Source organism: Strongylocentrotus purpuratus, unplaced genomic scaffold, assembly GCF_000002235.5.
Source record: "Strongylocentrotus purpuratus isolate Spur 01 unplaced genomic scaffold, Spur_5.0 spur5_scaffold_15, whole genome shotgun sequence".
NCBI classification, from domain to species: Eukaryota; Metazoa; Echinodermata; class Echinoidea; order Camarodonta; family Strongylocentrotidae; genus Strongylocentrotus; species Strongylocentrotus purpuratus.
In genome coordinates, this window is record NW_022145600.1 from 2,828,387 (window position 1) to 2,850,603 (window position 22,217).

Sequence of the window (22,217 nt, forward strand, 5' to 3'; positions counted from 1 at the left end):
TTTTTCTCCATTTATTCAAATCAACTTGCAAATGAACCGAAATCGCCCTTCAATATAGGACTACTTGCAAGCAATTCTATATTTTGAACAGTCGTATTCTTTCATTCATGATAATTTAAAACCCCTTCCATAGCTCTCCCCCTCACAATACACATCATAACTGCATCATTTATCTCTCATAAAGCTCTGAAATTGACTTCTCCTTTTTATTTCGAGTTGATAAATTGTCAAGAGGTTATCATGGGGACCTAGATGTTTTGAAAATGACAACAACAATAGCCACAAAGAAGTTATTACGAAGATACTTAATCACAGATCAGGAGATTTGGAGCGAGAAAAGAGCAGGAAGGCAGTAAAAACAAGAGGACTCAGAGGAAGAGAATCAAGATAAAGCGTGATTAATGAGAGGGGGAGGGAGGGAGGGAAAAAAAGAGAGACAGAGAGTTGATAGAGAGGGAGAGAGAGAGAGAGAGAGAGAAGTGAAAACACCTCCAACATCAATTTATGTATAATGTTAACATATTTACTTTTATTATTTTTTTACCTATTCATTTTTTTCCAGTATAATTTTTAGGACACTATAGGAAATCGTATGTAACAGAATAATTCACTTTCAGCCAATAACAACACAAAACAAGAAAAGCAGTTTATATGTTTGTTTTTTTCTTTCTTCAAATGGACCAACACCGTATATGCATAATAACATTTTTGGGAAAAAGTACATGTATTTTTTAAAAAATTCTAAAATGTTGAAAAGTCTGTTGTTGTTTTTTACAATACAAGATATTGTCCGTTTCACTTCTTTTGAAAATAAATGGTGTACAATTAAACAAAATTTCACCCCCCCCCCTCCTCCCCCCTCAGTCCAAAGTCTATTTGAGTAGTCCAGGTATGCTAACATTGTAGCTACCCCTGAATAATCAGAAGAGAAAGATGAATCTGGTATATTGTATCTCTACAAGAAAATGCTAGTTCAATGTTGATGAAATAATCAGGCAGGTTAACCATAACATAAACAATAATAGGTGATTTCAAGTTCAGTGTCGAAAGCTGGTGTTGGTGTTATAAAAACTCACTGAGTCCAACACCAAACATCGCACTTGAAATCATGCAGTATTCGGTTGAAAATACAAAATGGTTCTGTGTACTGTCTGATTTTACTTTGAAATGTAACCCTCATTACTTTAATAAAAGCTGATTTTAATATGAACAACAACAAAACATGAACATGCATATACATTAATGTTGTATTTGACGCAAATTATTGAACATACACATTGTACATAAACCGATCATTCCAGTCACACGTACACATACTGCACATGTATACATTGTACAATATAGAAGCATTTACACATGCATATCATACTACTGGAACTTCTACAGATCCAGACGTGATCAAACATCTCTCCCTTCTCATTGTGATTTTAGCTTGTTTTAGAATTAATAAACAACGATTTTTCCAACATTTATCAAACTGAATTCTAAAATTTCTGGCTAGTTTTCATAAAAGTGTACCAACATTTACTAGTCCTGGTCTAAACGGGCAAAGTTTAATGAATGATTTGAAGAGCACCAAGTGGCGATTCCATCCTGTAGACACTACCATAACTCAATTAAAACCAAATTTAATATCATTATGAAATCAATTTCTCTCATATTCATTCCATGACTGGATTCAATTCTTTGATACATCTTGTAATAGAATAACATTAAGCTTCAAGATGATAATCTTTGGAAACATTTGCTTTCAGATTAAAAACAGTTAAGAAGGGAATAATTATCTCATGTTATAATGACTGGCAAACCTTTCTGAATAAGTTTACAAAGATTTTAGAAATGCAGCAGAAATTATTACCTTGTTTATTTCAACAATGGCAATATAAAAATTCTCAGTCCTACATCGAAGTACGTACTTACACATATAGAAGAAGAAAAAATAGATATTTCAATTCGGCTTTGTACTGGTCTTCTTTTTGCATCCGTTTTTAATTATTTTCACCAATTTCCTTGCAGCATAATTACGTTAAAGACCGTCAATACTACTGGGCCAGAAGGGATTAGACCGCCCAGCCAGGTCCCCGACAGGTGGCTTTCTCATCAACTCAGCTCTCAACTAACATAAGAAAAAGAGGATCATGGGGGACCAAAAGGCACCGATTGGGGAAGTTTTCTATATAGAGGGAGCAAGTAGCTACAAGTAGGACAGTGGGGCTTTAACAAGTACATCAAACCTCTTTTTTGTACCGGCAAAGAATATCCAACCATGAGACTATATATCTGATGATGGTGATTCATTTTCATGAGATATATCAATGAACATACACTGACTCATCCAGAATATGAATTTTGTAAAAGGGCGAATGGACAAGAGTTCCCTCTTTAAATTGGCAACACTAAGATTTCTAGACAACTGGTACATAGGTGTAATTGAATGTACATGTAGCTTTTGAAATATCAATATACCGGCAAACATTACATGTCACAGTATAAATTACAGATGTGATTGTAATTTTCAGCATCTACATGTAATGCCAATTGTAATGTTTTAAATGTTAATTCCTTGCTTAAAACTTAGTTCAAGCTAATCTTGAGTTCTGGTGATGGGATTGCATGTCAAAGGAGAATTATGTGAAATGTATCATGCAGAAGATTGGTTGGTTGAACCAGAAAAAAAAACATAAACTAAAGGCCGACAAAAACTTTATGCAAATCATATTCACTGAAAACCATATCTTCTATTGTTCTACACACAGTCTGGATGCCTAGCTTCAGTTTCTCATCTTCATTTAATCAATTTTAAGCTCTTATCAATTTTCTACAAAATTTGTTTGGCAGATATTGTTTCTTTTAGAAATTCAACAGTTAGTGTAAATATGCTTTGAATTTGTGGAAAAAAATTCTCATCATGACTAGATTACAAAGTTGCCTTGAAAAGAGCAAATACAGCAACAAAAATGAAAAATAAGTAGGTAGTACTTTTTGGTCTTTTGGTCTTCCTGCTCTAGCATGGCGAGTTATTCAGAACATAGATTTCTTACATTAATAGATAATGTACCATGCCACAATATGCGGCACCACATTTCTAAATGGACAAACATCATTATCATCACAATTTAATCATTTAACATCTAATGTTCTCATGCTGTGAGGTTGGATGTTTCATTTCCTTGATGGCCTTTACCCAACCCCACTGTCTTCAGTATTCACTTAAGTGAGGCCAGATAGTCACATATCTTCCTCTGATGTCTCCTTCCAAGTTCTGCAAGGTCTGCCACAGGGTTGGAGCCTGCGACCGGGAAATTCATTGCTCTCTTTAACCAGTGGCTTTTCTCTGGCCTACCCACATGTCCAGACCATCTCAATCTACCTATCCTTATGTCATTCATTTAAAAAAAAAAGATAAAGATCTCTGTACTAAAATGTTGGTGACAAAGTGGCATTGTAGTGCTGTTCATCTTGGATCTGAGTCTCATCGTCATCATCGTTCATTTCATTGTTCACTTCAGGGTTTTGTGACGCCTCCTGGCTCTTCCCTTCAGCTTCTCTGGATTCAAGCGTCCTGTTATCAGCTCCGTTCACGCTGCCCTGCGCGGGGCCTTCCATCGAGGAACTGTCCTTTCCAGTAGAGTTGATGCTCGATGATCTGCTTTTGGACAGGCTCTGCTTCATGTCCTTAAGGAGTCCAGCAAAAGGATCGGACGGTTTCGCTTCCATAGGTTCCTCTACCACGGAGTTGTCCGGTATGGACGTTCCTAGAGGCGACCGTTTCTCTGCAGATTGGTTGGCTATCGTTGGATGCGATCCAAGGCAATCACCGGATGCAGATGATGATGTATTAGAAACGGTGGAGGTGGGTTTTGTTTCCATTGCTAGAGGCAACTGTTTCTCATACGATGTTGAAGGCGGCAGCCTGGGAAGGCCTGAATTGTAAAAGAAAAAAATTACAGATAAAGCAAAGTTTTGGTAAATTTTGAAAATTGGATGGATAGTAATTCTTTACAATTTTGATATATTTGGATGCCCCTGTGGATGTATTATAAGCACAAGAAAATTTAACCCCTAAAACACTTCTGCTTTCGAGATATTGAATAATCAAAAATTTACTGGTGCTCCCGGTAAATTTCAAATATTTCGAATAGTGTCTATAAGGCCATTCCATGGTAGCCGGAACCATGAAAATGTCAGAATATGCATTTATGATACATAATTTCCAAACGGGAATAGCAAATCGTTCGAATGTATTCAAGAAATATTGTTTTCAAGCAAAAGTAATATCAGTCTTGAGAGGGCGCTATACAACATAATGAGTTTATTATTTACAATTTCATCTCTTTAGATTCGTTTACAACCGCGACAACGATCATCGAATATTATAAAATCGCATTTGCTTCCAATATGTTCATTTGAACTAAATTCATGACCCCATACCAAAACTTTGTAGTACTTAAAGTGACACTGTACTGGTAGTCAAGGCAGAACATACATACATGTACCAGTAAATGTTACCATATTTTTATGGCTTGTTCCTACACAAGGTAGAATATCATGTTACAAATGCTTCTGAGGTAAAAAATAAAATAAAATCACTATAAATGAACCTACCTATTGACATATTACCAGGCAATATAGAAGGCACAAAATCATTTTGATAAATATGTGTACTGCGCAAATCATTAACATGTGTCAAACTGATTGGTTTCCGTGGCACCACATACCTGCATTGTTGTTGGTATTAAGGACCTGTCCAGCCACTCTTTGTCTCTCGGCCTTGTCGTGTCTCTGTCTCTGAGCTCTTCGTCTCAGCTCACTGACCTCTTGACCCAGAGTACCAAGCCTCCCTTCTGTATCGGTCACTTTCTGTTTCACTTCCTGTAAAGCAGTAGAAAATAGTCAAAGGTTAATGGAATGGTATGTGACCCCAGGGACCCATTTCACAAAGCCTTTTTCAATGACAAAATTCAGTGACAAATCTGCTGATAACCAATCAGAAGCAAGGATTTCAGAAGCTTATAACAAAAACTGTCATTTGTCACTGATGACAAGTTTTGTGAAACGCCCCCCTGGTCTTATCTCTGGCCACAACAGCTTTGGGCATGATTTTTTGTCACAGATGTATGGTTAGGGTTGTAATTGAATTTAGTTTTTGTACTTCAGTCACACCCCCAAACCGACTCAAGACCGCCCTCTAAAGGACCGATTCTTATGTTTATTTTGTTGGTCTGTTGTACATGAAGGTGTGGTGTGGGTCTCGTTGGTATGACTGAGGTATTAGGTTACTTGTAGGTTTAGGGTTGGAGATGGGGTCAGGTATACACTGTATTGTTAAGTCCAGAGTTTACAGCATGAATGTGATTAGTATCGGATACTAACCATGGAGGAATAGTCACTAGAGTATGTGTAATAGAACCGATTGAGGTATCATCATTTATTTCAACAAATAGAAATACATGTAATATCCGGTTAAAATGAGTAATGAAGAAAAAAAAAGTCATGAATTTCATGCCTTGTTTGTTTTTCTCTCTTTGAAATGATTGCATGATAAATTTGTATACTTTTTTGCAATTAACAAATTCCAGCGGGCAACGAAGATTGTGTTCCTTATTTCCTTTTAACATGAATATATGTATTTACTTTGCTATATGATTTGTTTTGCTTGCTTATGGCGTAGAAGGCACAGACTTTATAGTTTTAACACGTACATGTACATGATAAGTTTCCAAAGGTTAGGAAACATTTCATAAATGATGAAGAAAGGGAATACGAGAACTTTGTGAATTAGACCAGGGGGTGTTTCACAAAGATCCTAAGTTGAACTTATCTCTAAGTTGGAAAGCCGTTAGCATCTATGAAAATATTTTGTAAAAAGTTATTTTAAAAGGCATAAAATGTTGATTCAAATCCTTCATGTTTTCTATTATCAAGGAGATTTCTTGATGTGGAATATTATTATTATTATTATTATTATATATAAAAAGTCTAAAATACTTGAATATTTGCTTTTGAATATACTTTATTTTAACGCTACAAAGGGCTCTCCATAATTTTTAAGTCCAACTTAGAGTTAAGTTCGGCTTAGGATCTTTGTGAAACACCCCCCTGGTCTAAGTTCATTTATGTATTCCTACCTGAAGTTTGTTGTGGATGTCATTATTGAGGTTCCGAACCGTCTGAACACCAGAAAGCGTGGCATTTGGACCCAATAATTGAGTGCTGATTCGTTCAAGAGAGATGGAGAAAGAGAATCAGTAAAGAGAAATAAAATACAGAAGGTAAAAGAAAAGCAGTAAAAAAGTTTTGTATCCATCTTCATCAGTAATGTTTAATAAATTTTAATTTTGTATACTTTCAATATTTTCTTATATTCATCAAGTTATTTTTCTGGTACATCAATGTTGTTTTAATGAAAGGATATGATGTACAAAGAAAGTACATGGTCATAGTTCGGATGAAAGGTAGTAACCTATTATTATTGTTTATCATTTTTCTTTATATCCTCTTAAACCATTCTTAAATCTTTGTTCCTTGGAATTCGTTATGGATATAAAGATATTTTGCAATTAAGAGTCAACATATATTTCCATGTGAAAACATATGTAAATCTTCCATATTCTTTTTTATTTTTTCTACAATTATTAGAAGAACATTTTGTTCTTTTCATATTCTCTTCAGATCACTGTCCCTGGATATAAGAAAGGGTTTACAGTCAAATCTGTCTCAGTGGCCACCTGTCTATAGTGGCCGTGTATTTTGTCTCCCTAGAGAAAGAAAATATATGCTGTACAACCTGCCTAGAAAGGCCGCTTGTCTACAGAGGCCACTCTTTCTGTTTCCCTTGGATGACCTTAATAGACAGGTTGACTGTAATTGTTTATATAATATGTTGGCACTGGAACTTAAGGATGACTTTCATTTAAAAAATACAGTCAAACCTGTCTAAGTAACCACCCCTCTACAGAGGCCATAGACCTGTCTATAGCGGCCATGTATTGTGTCTCCTTCAAGAAAGACATGTCTGGCAGAACCCATCTACAAAGGCCACCTGTCTACAGTGGCCACTTTCTCTATTTTCATAGAGCGGCCTTTATAGACAGGTTTGACTGTACTAAATCTTCTATAGTCCTTTTGAAGTGTCACATAAATTGTTAGAGGGATAGATCTAGCAACTAACCTGTAGTTTTTGAGGATATGTTGAAAGCCTCCATTGTCAGAAGACAACGAAGATTGGACCGGTGAGAGTTTGTACTCTGATTCAGCTGTGTCTCCTAAGTTCACTACAGACACCTTTCTTGCTGAAAAACCACTGTAATAAAAAAGAAAATTACAAAAAGGAAGGTGATGAATAAACCTGTCTATAAAGACCACTCGAGGGAGACAAGAAAAATGGTCCATATAAACCGATGGTCTTTATGTACAGGTTACTTTATTACATGTTTAGATGAGAAACTGTTTCAAGGGAAACCAAAAAATTGTGGTCTTTCTATACAGGTGTCACTAAAGAAGGTTTGACTGTACTACATTTATTTGTGGTATTCACAAGTTCTTTAATGCTATGCATCACATTTCACTTTTATATTTATATATGCTATGCAGTACAGTTTGCTTAAAATTTACTTGGTAGAATCGGGGGTCTACTGCCTATAACAAATTTTGTAATTTAAGTCACTCAGAAAACCCTTTTTATCAGTTCTAGAACAGATGGATATCACAGCACTACAAGTATCTGTAGGTGTGTATCGTCTGTACACAGACTATAGCCAATGACTACTCCTAACTAAGGTTTTGATACTTCTAGCATGGACAAGTTCAGGGTATTTTGTCCCGTATGTTATCAACAACATCAACAAATTTTGTTTGAGTCTACAGACCTACTAGAACAGCAATCAAACAAAATACATTTATGTGTAAAGGAAAATGAAAGTTTCATTTTCAATTCTATGAAACTTAATGTATGGGATAAGAATGACCAAATAGTTTTGACTTTGGTAATAAGTAATATGTTAAATTTTGATATCTTGTGAGAATTGTTATGTAAAGGTATTACAAATCCACTCCCCCTCAGTAATAATATGTAATATCACTCAGTATGCCCCAATACAGATAAGACCCAACCTGCGAAATACCAGACCTCCTTCCAAGACATTTGTTTAATAACTTATTCCAGCTAAATAAACCACGAATTGTATACATCTTTAAAGTGCCCCTAAACCACCAAAACAAAAGACCTCCTGTCTTCCTCCCAATAACCAAAGCCCCCTTTGTTTGGTAAGACCCTTTCCCAGAACAGTGTTAGCTAGAATTGACTTGTCTTTGTCCCTTTGACACAATGTAACCTAGCCTCATATTCCTTGTGTCCTCCTGTATAATTATGAAAGGTTCTGGCTTTCTGAGGGAGTTCAGTTTTGATCACCATTAGATCAAGACCCTCTTTCTAGCTGGCTCTCTCTTCATCTAGTGTTTTATATATGCAGTTCATAATGATGTGACGGATTTGATTCTCCAAAGTTTGGAGATAATAAATACTCTCATATAGCTCCGGAATTACAAGTCTCTCCTTGCTTCTTTATATTTATGTACCTCTCCTACTGCCAATAACAATAGACCGATCCCAACACAACAGAATCTCAACACCTCTCCCTACAATGAAAGTTCAGCTACTTTTAGTACTCGACACAAGATTCTCTGGACATTTAAACCATGAATTTGACAGCTACAATGTATGTAAATACAGCTGTAAATGAGAGATAAAAGAGTTTTTAGAACACGGCATAAGATTCTCTAGACAATCAAACCATAGGTATGAAAACTATGTGAGAATATAACTCTGAGACGACTTACTTGAAGCTGTATGTGAAAAGCTGATAAGGGAAGGAGTGAGTGGCTAGGTTAGAGGTGCTATTGCCAGAGAAGATTCCCAAGATGAAAGTCGCCGGTTGAGGTTCGCCTGGTAGACTGGCTAGGAGACGCTGATAGAGGGCCATCTCTCTCAGTGAAGGCTGCAGCATTGTGTTGCGTCGGAAGCGATAGAAACCGATGACATTCTGGGAAAGAAACAATCCAAAAGTGACAAAAATTTGTCTCCTATATTCATGAAAATAACTATTAAAGGAAAGCAATCACTGATTTCACAAAGTGCATTGCATAAAATCATTACAACTGGAAACAGAGATTTGTGATATTCTTTTGAAATAAATCTCATAAATCTGAATCTAATGACATAGGCATAAAAGGATAAGAGAGAGAGAGAGAGAGAGAGAGAGAGAGAGGAGAGGGATAGGAGGTAGATGAAAGAGAGAGGAGAAATAAAATAATGAAGAAAGGAATGAAAATGTTGGTCTACGTTATCTACTTTCTTAATTATTCTGCATATACATGTACCTTGTAGTTTGATCGAAGTAGAGCTAACATCTTAATTTGGTCAACATGGCCAGAGGTATCATAGAAGCTGAAAGAGAAAGAGATACAATACAAAATAGTATTTCCCTGAAAATAATCTGTAACATAACTGTAACTGTAACACAAATTATATTACATAAATGGGTTTTTCTTTAGTACAGTGCTGTAAAAATTGTATGACCTGCCATAAGTTCAGAATGGGACTAACTTAAAAATAATTTAATTTTCATATAGCGCATGATAGTAATACTCATGACATCTCTATGCACCCTACACAAAAGTAAATCAGTGTATTTTAGTTGCCATGAGGAAGACAAAGGCAATGCTTATAAGTAATACCCCAGTGCATTTTGGATGTCAATGGCAGCTGAGCAACTGCAAATTTTGGGCACAGCGTATTTTAGAACTACATGTATGCAGCCTTCTAGGAACCTAGAAATGGTCATACATGTACATACCGGGTACATGTAAATAATACATACCTGAATGGCTCTCTACAGTGACAATGGGAGGTGACATCTGAAGGGAAGAAAAAGATTGGATTTAGAGGAAAATTGTAAAGTTGTTTTCTCTTTAATTAGTTTAGCTCATTGATGGACCTGGAATTAAAAAAAAACAGACAGACAACATACTTGTTTCGTAATATTTTTTTTGTTGATAAGGCACCCAAAAGCAGTATTTACTATACCGTTAAAAAACAAAAAACTGAATATACTGCCTGTACATGTATATACATCTATATAACAGAACTTAAGTTTACAAATTATCTTTGTCCCATATGTATTCCTCATTAATATACACATGAACAATCACAATTTGTACAAGAATGACTTCTAGAATATCAATTTTACTGTTGCTAAACTTAGTTTGCCTCTTCCATAATAAAAAGGTAACATTTGAGGACATCCAAACTACTTATACAAACAATCATTTTTACTTTCTTTTGTGAAGTTAAACAAGGGACATTTTCCCACAATGCAGTCAAATACTATCCCAATGGATACTTAACCAACATGTACTTTTTAAAGATAAAGTTGAGATCTGATCATGCGATTACATCGTGAAAGAAACGTTGTGGAATTCATCAGAAAAGGTTGATCATCTAGCATATAAGTATTGGTGTGTACTGCAAGGTTCTGGAATCATCAAAATGATAAGAAATTTGGCCCAGTCTTGGTAAAGGTACAAGCACTGTACACAGAAAGATGTATGGGGCTACACAAACACATGTGGCATAAAAATCTGTACAGATTTTCATGATGTTACATGCCATATTTAGAATATTAAGGCATTTGAAGAGCCATGCTTTTCAGAAAACATTTTTTCTCTGATGTTCTTCTACACTTGCATAATACAATGATAATGCTTACAAATTATTTTTCACCTCTTCCTAGAACTCAACCTTCTCAATAAGCAGCTACATGTACCATGGAAGTAATCTCTCAACCACTCCACTTTTGTGGACTTTCTCAAGCCAAGCCATAATTTTACTTACTTATATCAACTTCTTCTGTTTTTCTGTCCATTTGAGAATCACTGATGTCTGTTGTCTCCCTGTATGTGACTTCACCAATAAGAAATCCTTCCTGCAAATAATTATATCAAGAAAAATTTAAAGATTAAAAGCAAAAGTTGGAAACTTGTAATATTGTTCAAGATTTGGAGATATGTTTTTCTTGTTGGTGTGCATTTGTCCACAGTGTACACAAACTGCATACATATATTCAAATTGGCTTGGACTTTTATTCCATATTTACACTTCCTCTCTCGGTCTCTCTCTCTCTCTCTCTCTCTGCCTAGAATTAAATGAGTAAATAAATAAACATGTATTTATGTTCTGATTTATTTCTTGGGCAATAGATCCAATAGCAATACACAGAATTTATGTAGCATATTTCATACAGATTTAGTCTAAAACATAAACAAAATTAAAGGTAAGTGCTGGTAATGATGGAAAAAATTTTTGTTCATACTGTAACGGCGACTTATATTGTTCGACAATAGGAAGTAAAAGCCCCAAAATATATTAGCCCCGTTATATGTTGAAGTTTAGTTGTATAGGGATGGCCGAGATTCAGGGAGAATAAACACTCGAGAGGCAGGAATTACAGTTGAAGAGTTTATTACAGCAAACCCAAACACATTTACAAGGATGGATAAAAGAGAATGTCTTGCGAATCCGAGAGGCAAAATAATGCAGCAGGCGTTAGAACAGGCTAAAAAGATAGACTAACATGACTGGAGACCATTTCTGAACAGGTTGGCTCTCTATCCCATTCGTAAAGTACTCTCGCTTCAAACACTGTGATGACAGGCTTGTCACACTAACTGACACAATTAACTCTCGACAGCTCACTAGTTTCACTCTTCACTGACAGATTCTTCGCTCCTAACTGCCTAAGATACGAATGCAGTCTGTCTTATATACCCTTCGAGAGAAATAGAGAAAGACCAGTCATGTAGGTCACAAGTATCGCGCTGCGGAGTATTTAGGGAGAAGGGCGTCATTGAGCACATAAATAGAGAGCTCAAAGTCATATTGAGAGAGAGGATACAAGGACAGGAGAAAGTCAAGACAAGAAGCAAGCTGAAAGGGCTGAAGGACAGTGCAAGGTTGAAATGAGAGTTTCGGGCAAACAAGAGAGAAGGGAAAGAGCGAGAGCTCTGAAAGTCAGGCAAAGTCAAAGTGAGAAAGGACAGAGTGAAAGTTCTGAAAGTCAGGCAAAGTCAAAGTGAGAAGGGACAGAGTGAAAGTTCTGAAAGTGAATGCAAGGTCAAAGTGAGGAGAGAATAGAACTCCGCTGTATGCAAAGCAATTGAGATCGAGCTGGCTGGATTTGTAATAGCGTAATTATAGCAAGACATCCTTAACATATACTAGTACAATAATCATGGATAGTTGTAAAGTAGACTAAAGCATTGAATAAAATATATACATAATATTACATCAAATATCTTAATCAAACTGCGTGACACTATCCTCCCCCTACGGAAGATATCGCTGTCCCCAGCGATGAAAAGGAGAATGAAGGAAAAATAGCAAGAAGAACAGAAGAGAAGGATAAGAAAGGGATAAGAAAGAAAAGCAAAAGCAACAGTAAAATTATGATAAATAAAGCAAATATCGAAAAACGAATACGCAACATGCACCAGTATAGTAAAATGTAGGATAAATACAAATGTCCTTAAAGTCGAACTCTCACAACAGACGCAATGATACAAAAGCATAACTTAACATCTATAGTACAACAAACAAGTCACGGAGAAAGGAAACCAAAGAGAGACTACAGGAATGGAGAGAGAAGAGAAGGCAAGGTGATGACAGCGAAAGAGACAACAGAGAAAGAGATAGAGGGAGAGAGAGAGAGAGAGAGAAAGAATCAGGAAAAGAGAAGGAGCGTCGTTTATCAAAAGGAGCCTTATGTACACAACCAACAAGTTCAAGTTTGTTCCCTATGGTATAACACTGCAAAGATAGCATGGAAGAAACAGGCAAAATAATTAAGCCAATGGCCTGAGCCTCGAAGAAGATGTATATACATTACCCCCCAAAAAGAGAAGACTTACACAGCAAAGGAATGTGACCTTTACTCATATATTAACAGTTGCAGGTACACATGTATAATGAATTAAAGATAACCGAAGATACAAAATACTATCTGACCTAATCTGACTATTAAAAATGCATAAATAGAAAATAAATGAGTACATCGTGCGCTATATGGCGCAACAAAACAAAAACATTGTAGCGGGATGTAACCAATTAAGAAAGGTAAGAACAGCGAATTTGCGACAAGCAGTATAATTTCATGATAATGTGAAGGAACTTAAAACATACCGAAAACTTCGAGTAGTACATTTTCCCGCAAGTAGATACAAAAGTTAGGGCACACCCTATGTAATGTGGCAGAAATTAAATAGCAAATGGTGTAAAACATTGAAAATAGCATAACATCTGAAAGAGTACTAAGAGTAAACACAGTGGCAATAACTCCACCCAGTCACATAATTCTAAAATAGATGATAAGAGAAAAAGACAGAGAGATAGGCACAGAGAGAGAGAGGTAGGGAGGTTAGATAGAAGAAACGGAAAGTACAGTAGAAAACAGGCAATGGCAATGTACGAACAATATAACAATTGAAGAAACAAAATAATTAGATCCAAATAATTATAGAAAGTACGCATGGTAATCATTATGGAGCTCTCATAGTTCCATTAAATATAAAACTGACAGTTCGTCCTAAACAAATCCTCCGATATAAGGTAAGGCACTCAATGTCCGCAAAAAGAAATATAGTCTGGGAAAAGTTAGTTGTCGTCAGCCAACAGTTCGGTCAGGAGTGACGATGCCTGGTGGATTTTCTTCTTTTGCTTTCCAAGCAAGGAAACCAGGTGGTTCACCCCCGATGTGAAAGTCGACTGGATATGTTCGGCGTAAGTCCTGGAGTTGTCGTCCCTTCCTTCTATGACGTCAGCTAAATTTTGGACGCTTTTCTCCATCGTTTTTATTTCGGTCCTAAGCCCAGCAATCTCGGACGAAAGTCGGGCTTCCATGTTTGAAATTGCTTCAGAAAGTTTTGTATCGGGGTCGGTTTTTCTCTCTGTTGAATATGTCCCTCTCCTTTTTGTCGGCCTCTTCCCATTCGGAAGAGGCGTCGGCTCGAATGCACTATTGGCTGCTTTTGGTTCCCCCATGATGTCATGTAAGTCTGTAGTTGTGAAAGGGGTAACTTCCCCAACGTTCGAAATGGGAGAGTAGCTCTCGTCCAATACGGGTGTATTTTGTGGTGGGTACTGGACAAGTGAAAAAGCATCTCCGTTAAAATGGGTAGACATGGTGCTATAGCCAGGAAAAGTTTAAAATTAATCCAATTAATCACTAGATGATCAAGCTAGACAATGTTAAATTCCAGAGATTGGTCCAATTAGAGAATTTAGAGATACGGCTGGTAGAAGGGAAAGCACAATATAAAGTCTCCACCAAAATCAGACAGGTCTCTCTTTGGTGATAAAATGAAGCAGAAGTGACAAACTGGAGGCCAGCACACCATTTCACTAGGCATTTAGAAGGAATCAACAAGTTCATGCCTGGAGTATATCATCTATGGTAATTTAGTATACAAATCTGTCAGGGGCTATAGATCTTCGTGAAGAGCGGCGAGGGGAGAAAGTGTCTTTCTGGCTAGTCTGGGTACCAGTAGTACAAGTATTAGAAAAAGAAACATTATTACGAACTTTCTTAGATTGTTCCTTTACCCATTGTGGAATGTCATTAGATTTGAAGGGTTTAAGACGATCATGATGCAGGACTTTAAGTTTTCCCTTCTGTTGCGCTTTAATCTCAAATACTAAGTCACTCATTTTTCTGGTCACCACACATGGACCAACCCAGAAAGCAGACTTCAGTTTTGGGGAAAGTCCCTTCTTTCTAGTTGTGTCTAAATAGTAGACTAAATCCCCTGGTCTGTAGGTGTTTACTGATAGTCTCGCATCATAATCTCTCTTCTGTCTCTGAGTTTGTGAGGCCAGATGCTCACGGGTTAAGTTGTATGCTTCCTTCATCGTTGAGACGATGTTGGCGGCGTATTCATGATAGTCCTGGTCATTGATGTCGGGCTTGTCTACACCAAGTGCTATTTCAATTGGGGTTCTAACCTCACGCCCTAACATGAGAAAATTTGGTGAAAATCCAGTAGTCTCATGAATAGTGCTTCGATAGGCTGATGTCAAGAGCGACAAATTTAAGTCCCAGTTCTCCTGCTTTTTGTCAACATAAGCAGACATCATATTAACAAGTGTTTGATTAAATCGTTCAATCATACCGTTGGATGACGGGTGGTATGGTGTAGTCCTTGTTTTCGTTATTTCCAGTAGCTGGCAAACGTGCTGGAAAAGTTGTGATTCAAATGTTTTGCCTTGGTCTGAATGTATTTCCAACGGTATGCCCCATCTAGCGATAAATTCATTCACCACGATGTTGGCGACAGTACGAGCTGTTTGATCAGGAATCCCATAGGCCTCGATCCATTTGGTAAATACATCTCCCACTACCAAAACATAACGGTTACCTTGGTTACTGATGGGAAATGGACCCATGATATCGAGAGCGACACGATCCATAGGAAATCCCGAGTTATATTTACCAAGAGGCCCCTTTGGTTTTGATGTCGGACGCTTGCGGGCACCACATGTTACACAATTACCAATATAAAGTTTTACAGATTCTCTCATATTTAACCAGTAAAATCGTTGGATTCTACTGAAAGTTTTTTTAACCCCGAGATGCCCTGATAGCACAGACTTGTGATTAGACTCCAAGATCTGATCACGCAGTATGAATGGGACGACGAGTTGTCTAGTAGTAGTTAATTTATGATTAGTGACATGCCGTTTGTATAGAACACCGTCAATTAATTCAAGCTGAGTCCATAAGAGCCATAGATTCCTGACGATTGGGCTTTTGTCATGAACTAAGGCTCGATTAGGTCTTTCAGGAGACTCCGAAATCCATTTGTAGATTATGCCGACGTCGGGGTCGTCACGTTGCATTGTCAACAAAGTTTCTCGGTCAAAATTATCACGCAGGACTTCCCGCTGCCCAGAGTTTCCTCCAGCGATGGCACCTGTGTCCGAGGCGCAGGGCAGGTTATCACTCGCTCTGTCATTAACCGATGAATGTTTAGTTCTCGACTTCAATCTCGATGTCGACGCATTTCTCACTACTGAAACTCTAAGTGGGGATGGCCAATTCCCTCTCTTCATTACATCAAATCCATCTCTCACATAACGTAATCCTCTAAGCTCTAAAACAACAATATATAAGATAAAATCCAAAACAATCCTCGGAAGTCGACAAAACATCTTAACCACGAATACGACTACGACTAATATCATGGTGACGATATTAGAGAGTCGACTTGAATGGCTCGAGTCCTCTGGTTTCAATGGCGGCGTCTGGTCGCTGTAGTCACTTACTGATTTCAAGCGTGTTTGCTGCACTCTCATATGGGTAACGGGAACAACATCGTCGTCCTCGTCGAAGAACTGTGACCAGGCCTTGTGCCGCTTCACACATGTTGTACATCCACCGCATGGCAATTGTTCAATGATAGATTCTTTGTCATAACAGTCACATGATTCTGGATCACATGGTATTTGAGACATTGCGTCTGCATTACCATGATTCCTGCCAGCACGATGTTCGATGTCAAAGTCGAACTGGCTGAGAATCTCGATCCACCGGGCAAGCTGATCTGTAGGTTCGCGAAATGACATAATCCATCTAAGGGAAGAATGATCTGTGCGCACAAGAAATTTCCTCCCAAGTAGGTAATGTCGAAAATGACGAACAAACGAGACGATTGCCAACAATTCCCGTCGTGTAGTGCAATATCGGCGTTGAGTTTTGGTCAATGTCCGGCTAGCAAAAGCGACTGGTCTCTCAACTTCTCGTTGGGTGACGTCATCCCACTGGATTTGAGATAAGACCGCGCCTATTCCCGAAGAAGATGCGTCGGCATCAAGAATGAACATGCCGTGGTCATCGGGGTAGGCCATGACGTTGTCGCTAACCAGTACGTTTTTCAATTGTTCCAAGGCTGATTTACAGTCGTCATTCCATTCGAATTTACTAGATTTTTCAAGTAGCCTGTTCAAAGGAGCCGCAATTGTCGAAAATCCACGGATGAACCGGCGATAGTAGGAGCAAAAACCAAGGAAAGAACGGACATCGCTTATCGATGTCGGTGTCGGCCAGTTCCGCACTTGTTCAACCTTTCCCGGGTCAGGCCTGATGCCAGCCGCGCTGACGACATGTCCAAGGTAAGATACTTCAGTTTGGAAGAGATGACACTTACTTGGCTTTAGCTTAAGTCCTGCTTGTCCAAGGCGCCCGAGAACCTCGTCGAGACGGTTGATGTGCTCCCCAATAGTCGGGCTCATAACAATGATGTCGTCAAGATATAAAATCAAGGTTCGCCACTGAAGGCCTTTCATGATGAGTTCCATTGCACGCTCGAATGTGCCAGGAGCATTGCATAGTCCAAATGGCATCGTGACATATTCGTAGTGTCCAGTCCGTGTACTAAATGCTGTTTTGTGACGATCCTCCTCTTTAATGTCTATCTGCCAGTAACCTGACTGTAAGTCTAAAGTTGAGAAGATTTGTGCACCTCCTAAGCAATCTAGGCAGTCTTCTATGCGAGGTAGTGGATAGGCATCCTTTCTTGTGACGTCATTTAGTTTTCGGTAGTCAACGCAGGGCCGGGTCGTGCCGTCACGCTTCTTGACATACACAAGCGGGCTCGACCAAGCACTCGTTGATTCCCGAATGATGCCCATTTGCAGTTGTGTCTCGATTATTTTCTCCTCCTCATCTATGAATGCTCGAGGTGGGCGACGGGGTCGCTGCTTGATTGGAGCTGCATCTCCAGTGTCAATGCTGTGCTGAACAATGGAGGTTCGTCCAATATCAGTAGAAGAAGATGCAATTGTAGATGAATGTTTATCCAGCAAGGCAAATAACTGATCCTGTGTATGCGGGTCTAATCCTTCACATGATTTCTGATATAATGTCTGTAAGTCATCTGGCCAGTTCTTTTGCGAAACCTCTTTATTCGAATCAGCCTTTACTGTGCGAATGCTGGGGTTTGAACTCTTGATTACATCATTATTACACATATCACATACATCACTGATTAATTCCATTGAACCTATTCGCATTCCAGCATGAAGATTAATTTCTTCACTTGATGTGTTAACGACTCGCACTGGTATGTCAATATCATTCCGAGTTACATCGATGAGACATCCCGCGACATGAAGATTCTTTATATTCCACTCATGAGCGGTTTGCTCAATAATAGCACATGCTTGGGAATCAATATCACAATTGTCTATCTTCCCTGGTACAATGAACTCACATCTGGGCGGCACCACAACATCATATTTCACATAAACTGCACTTCTAATAGAATTACAGTCCTGAAGTTCGATTGGAATCAAAATATTATCAATATGAAGCCCACGTCTGGCCTCGAGGGTACAATTAAAATGGTGCATAAAATCAAAGCCAAGCAGACCTTCATCACTTATATCTGCAATGTATGCATTCCATTCAAAATCTTTAGAACCAACATTCACAGTTGCTCCAATAATTCCATGTACATTTAGAATTCCTTTATCCGCTGACTGGAGCTGAACATGATCCGACAAGGGGATTAATTTTGGGCGAGTTTCGGTGGGCATTTGTTCATACAGTTTTATCGACATAACTGTCACTGCTGCCCCAGAATCGACCAAAAGTTTGCACGAGGCCCCATTCACATTTCCTGTGATATACGCTGTTAGTCCGTTCGATTCATCAATGCGAATTATTCTAGGGCCCGATTTAACTCCATGGCCGGCCTCGACCTGGTCGATGAGGTCGGCCCTGTTTAGTTTCCCGAAGTATTGTCCATGGCTGGTTCTGCTGCCCGTTGTTGCTGCGGTGGTTGCGGCTGGAATGGTACGTGTGGCTGCCATTGCCGGGGTGGTGGGAATTGTTGCTGCGGCGGTTGCGGCTGAAAAGGAAGAGGTTGCTGCCATTGTGGAGGTGGTGGCGGTTGTTGCGGCACCCAGTTCGGTCGACTGCTAACATACTGGGGTACAGGAATTTGGCCACCATTTTGGGGTGGTACACGACAGTTACGGGCAAGATGACCGAGCTTCTGACAATTATAGCAACGAGGTGGTGGTCGATCACGAGGTTGCTGCTCCCTCTGTTGTCTCGCTGGTCTATCTGGATTATCTCGTGGCGGCTGCTGAAAAAGTTTGGAAAGTTGTTCGATTCGCTCATCGATGGAGATGATGCGGCGCCTTAACTCAATATACTTTTCATTGTTCACCGCGTCCTCTGACGTCGCTGACACCGATCGGATTTGTCGAGCTCCTCTGCCGGATTCCTCTTGGAGATGGTGAAATCGCTCAGCAATCTCCCGAGCTTCTTGGAGAGTCGCTGGCTCTCGCATCCCTATAGCCATAGCCATAGAGCTATCACCAAGCCCTCGAAGAAAATGGCGGGTCCCGATCATCTCCCTTGTTGCAGCATCCGCCGTCGGGTAGCCAAATGTCGTGAGGCGGCGAATATCTGCAGCATAGTCAGCAATTGATTCCCTCTGACCAAGACGACGTAATTCTAGCTGCGACACAAACGTAGAAGGCGTCTTTCGTGCAGCAAACCGATGCTCGAGCGCAGATATCAAATTCCCGAAGTCAGCGATGTCGTCTGGGGCGAGCTGCTGGAAGACAAAATCGGCTGCATCACCTCGGAGACAGGCGAGAAGACGAACACGCTGCTCCGACTCCTCCCAGCCACAAGTAGCCGCGAGGTTTCTGAAAGACGATACAAAACTCTCCCATGATCGTCCTGTACCATTATACGGCTCTTGGGGGGTAATTGGACTTTCACTCCAGTGTGAATGGACACCTCATTTTCACCTCTCCATTCAGTATTTTCACTAGCATCATTGTCATTGTCGATATCATTCGGCTCGCCGATTTGTTTCTTGGCGATGCTGAGTTCTGCCTTTAACTCCCTGATCTCTCTCTCAAGATCGGCTTTTCGCTTCCTCGGAGACATTGTATCGTATTTAAAGCACGTGTTAAAGTCTGTATCCCACTTCTGACACCAGTGTAACGGCGACTTATATTGTTCGACAATAGGAAGTAAAAGCCCCAAAATATATTAGCCCCGTTATATGTTGAAGTTTAGTTGTATAGGGATGGCCGAGATTCAGGGAGAATAAACACTCGAGAGGCAGGAATTACAGTTGAAGAGTTTATTACAGCAAACCCAAACACATTTACAAGGATGGATAAAAGAGAATGTCTTGCGAATCCGAGAGGCAAAATAATGCAGCAGGCGTTAGAACAGGCTAAAAAGATAGACTAACATGACTGGAGACCATTTCTGAACAGGTTGGCTCTCTATCCCATTCGTAAAGTACTCTCGCTTCAAACACTGTGATGACAGGCTTGTCACACTAACTGACACAATTAACTCTCGACAGCTCACTAGTTTCACTCTTCACTGACAGATTCTTCGCTCCTAACTGCCTAAGATACGAATGCAGTCTGTCTTATATACCCTTCGAGAGAAATAGAGAAAGACCAGTCATGTAGGTCACAAGTATCGCGCTGCGGAGTATTTAGGGAGAAGGGCGTCATTGAGCACATAAATAGAGAGCTCAAAGTCATATTGAGAGAGAGGATACAAGGACAGGAGAAAGTCAAGACAAGAAGCAAGCTGAAAGGGCTGAAGGACAGTGCAAGGTTGAAATGAGAGTTTCGGGCAAACAAGAGAGAAGGGAAAGAGCGAGAGCTCTGAAAGTCAGGCAAAGTCAAAGTGAGAAGGGACAGAGTGAAAGTTCTGAAAGTCAGGCAAAGTCAAAGTGAGAAGGGACAGAGTGAAAGTTCTGAAAGTGAATGCAAGGTCAAAGTGAGGAGAGAATAGAACTCCGCTGTATGCAAAGCAATTGAGATCGAGCTGGCTGGATTTGTAATAGCGTAATTATAGCAAGACATCCTTAACATATACTAGTACAATAATCATGGATAGTTGTAAAGTAGACTAAAGCATTGAATAAAATATATACATAATATTACATCAAATATCTTAATCAAACTGCGTGACACTACTTTAACTAAACTTTGTACACGTATTGTACAAGAACAAACAAATAAATGGTATCTTCCAAATAATTCAATTGGAAACTGATCTTTAAATTATAGCCTAGAGGAGACTCTAGAGCGACTCAAGAAAAATTGAGTTAATCGTCTCGAGCCCATGTCAAGAAATACAACACAGGGTTGCATTGCAATTTTCCACAGGTTTTCATAGAATTTGTTTATGTTATCGGTTATATATGCTACTGCATGTGAATCAATTTTTTTTCTCGCAATTTCTCCTTAACTTCAAAGGCAAAATTGAAGAAAAATTGTTACGACTTGGTCTAAAATAGTTTAAAACTTGGGTCTAATTTCTTTCTAGATGTACAATGCATTGTTAGATTTAAATACACCAAGGGTGTGAGTCATGAACATTCAACAGAAATCGCTTGCGGCTATGGGGTTGAGTGTGACTAAGATCCTTCGCCTGTTTTTCTGAAGAAAGAAACAATGAACCGACGCTGATGGCCAAGGCGCCCAAGCTGTCTGAAATTACACGCAAAGACCTAACATGATTTTCAACGTATGGGACTGCTTAAAAGAAATGACTGCCCCACCTCTGATTTCCTATTCCAATTTTACCAAGTTCTGATGGTAATATGACATCTAAAATTTACAAATAATCTTCCCAAATCACAGAATAATATATCATATTACCTGATCGCCATCACGACAACTGTTATCAAAATGTATTGAACTCCAAACACTTCCGCTGATATTTACTACTGCCATCTTGCGCTTGCAGTTGCATGATCTACTGTGTGTTCGTACAGAAAATCGAAAACTGAAATCATAATGACGGGGCCCACGGAGAAGGGCGGGAGGAGGAGCATGGGCTACCGATAAGGGGTTCTACCTCCTCCCCCCCCCCCCCCCATTTATTTCTTTCTCCGGCCTCCTCCTCTCACCCCCCCCCCCCCTCCTCCTCCTTCTTCTCCCCCTCCTCCTCCTCCCACCCCCTCCTCCTCCTCCACTCTCTTCTCCTTCTACTCCTTGTTTTCCTTAATTGTTCTTGTCTGTACATACGAAAGGTCATTGATTGTTTCGCGATGTAATTATGTATTGTAAAAGGCATTGTATTCCCATGCTCACTGTCTCCCACGAGTTTGGAATC

At 39.2% G+C, this 22,217-nt stretch overlaps 1 protein-coding gene across 1 annotated transcript; it reads right to left on the reverse strand.

The window, feature by feature from the left end:
* Positions 1–646: 646 nt before the first annotated feature.
* LOC589113 (BRISC complex subunit Abraxas 2) lies at positions 647–21,886 on the reverse strand. Its single transcript, XM_030985350.1, has 9 exons — positions 21,761–21,886; positions 10,892–10,982; positions 9,879–9,915; positions 9,379–9,445; positions 8,839–9,041; positions 7,172–7,303; positions 6,129–6,213; positions 4,719–4,872; positions 647–3,923 (listed from the first exon to the last, which is right to left on the reverse strand). Exons 1-9 carry the CDS (start codon positions 21,833–21,835, stop codon positions 3,418–3,420), a joined length of 1,350 nt encoding a protein of 449 aa, XP_030841210.1. The 5' UTR covers positions 21,836–21,886; the 3' UTR covers positions 647–3,417.
* Between the last annotated feature and the right edge of the window lie 331 nt (positions 21,887–22,217).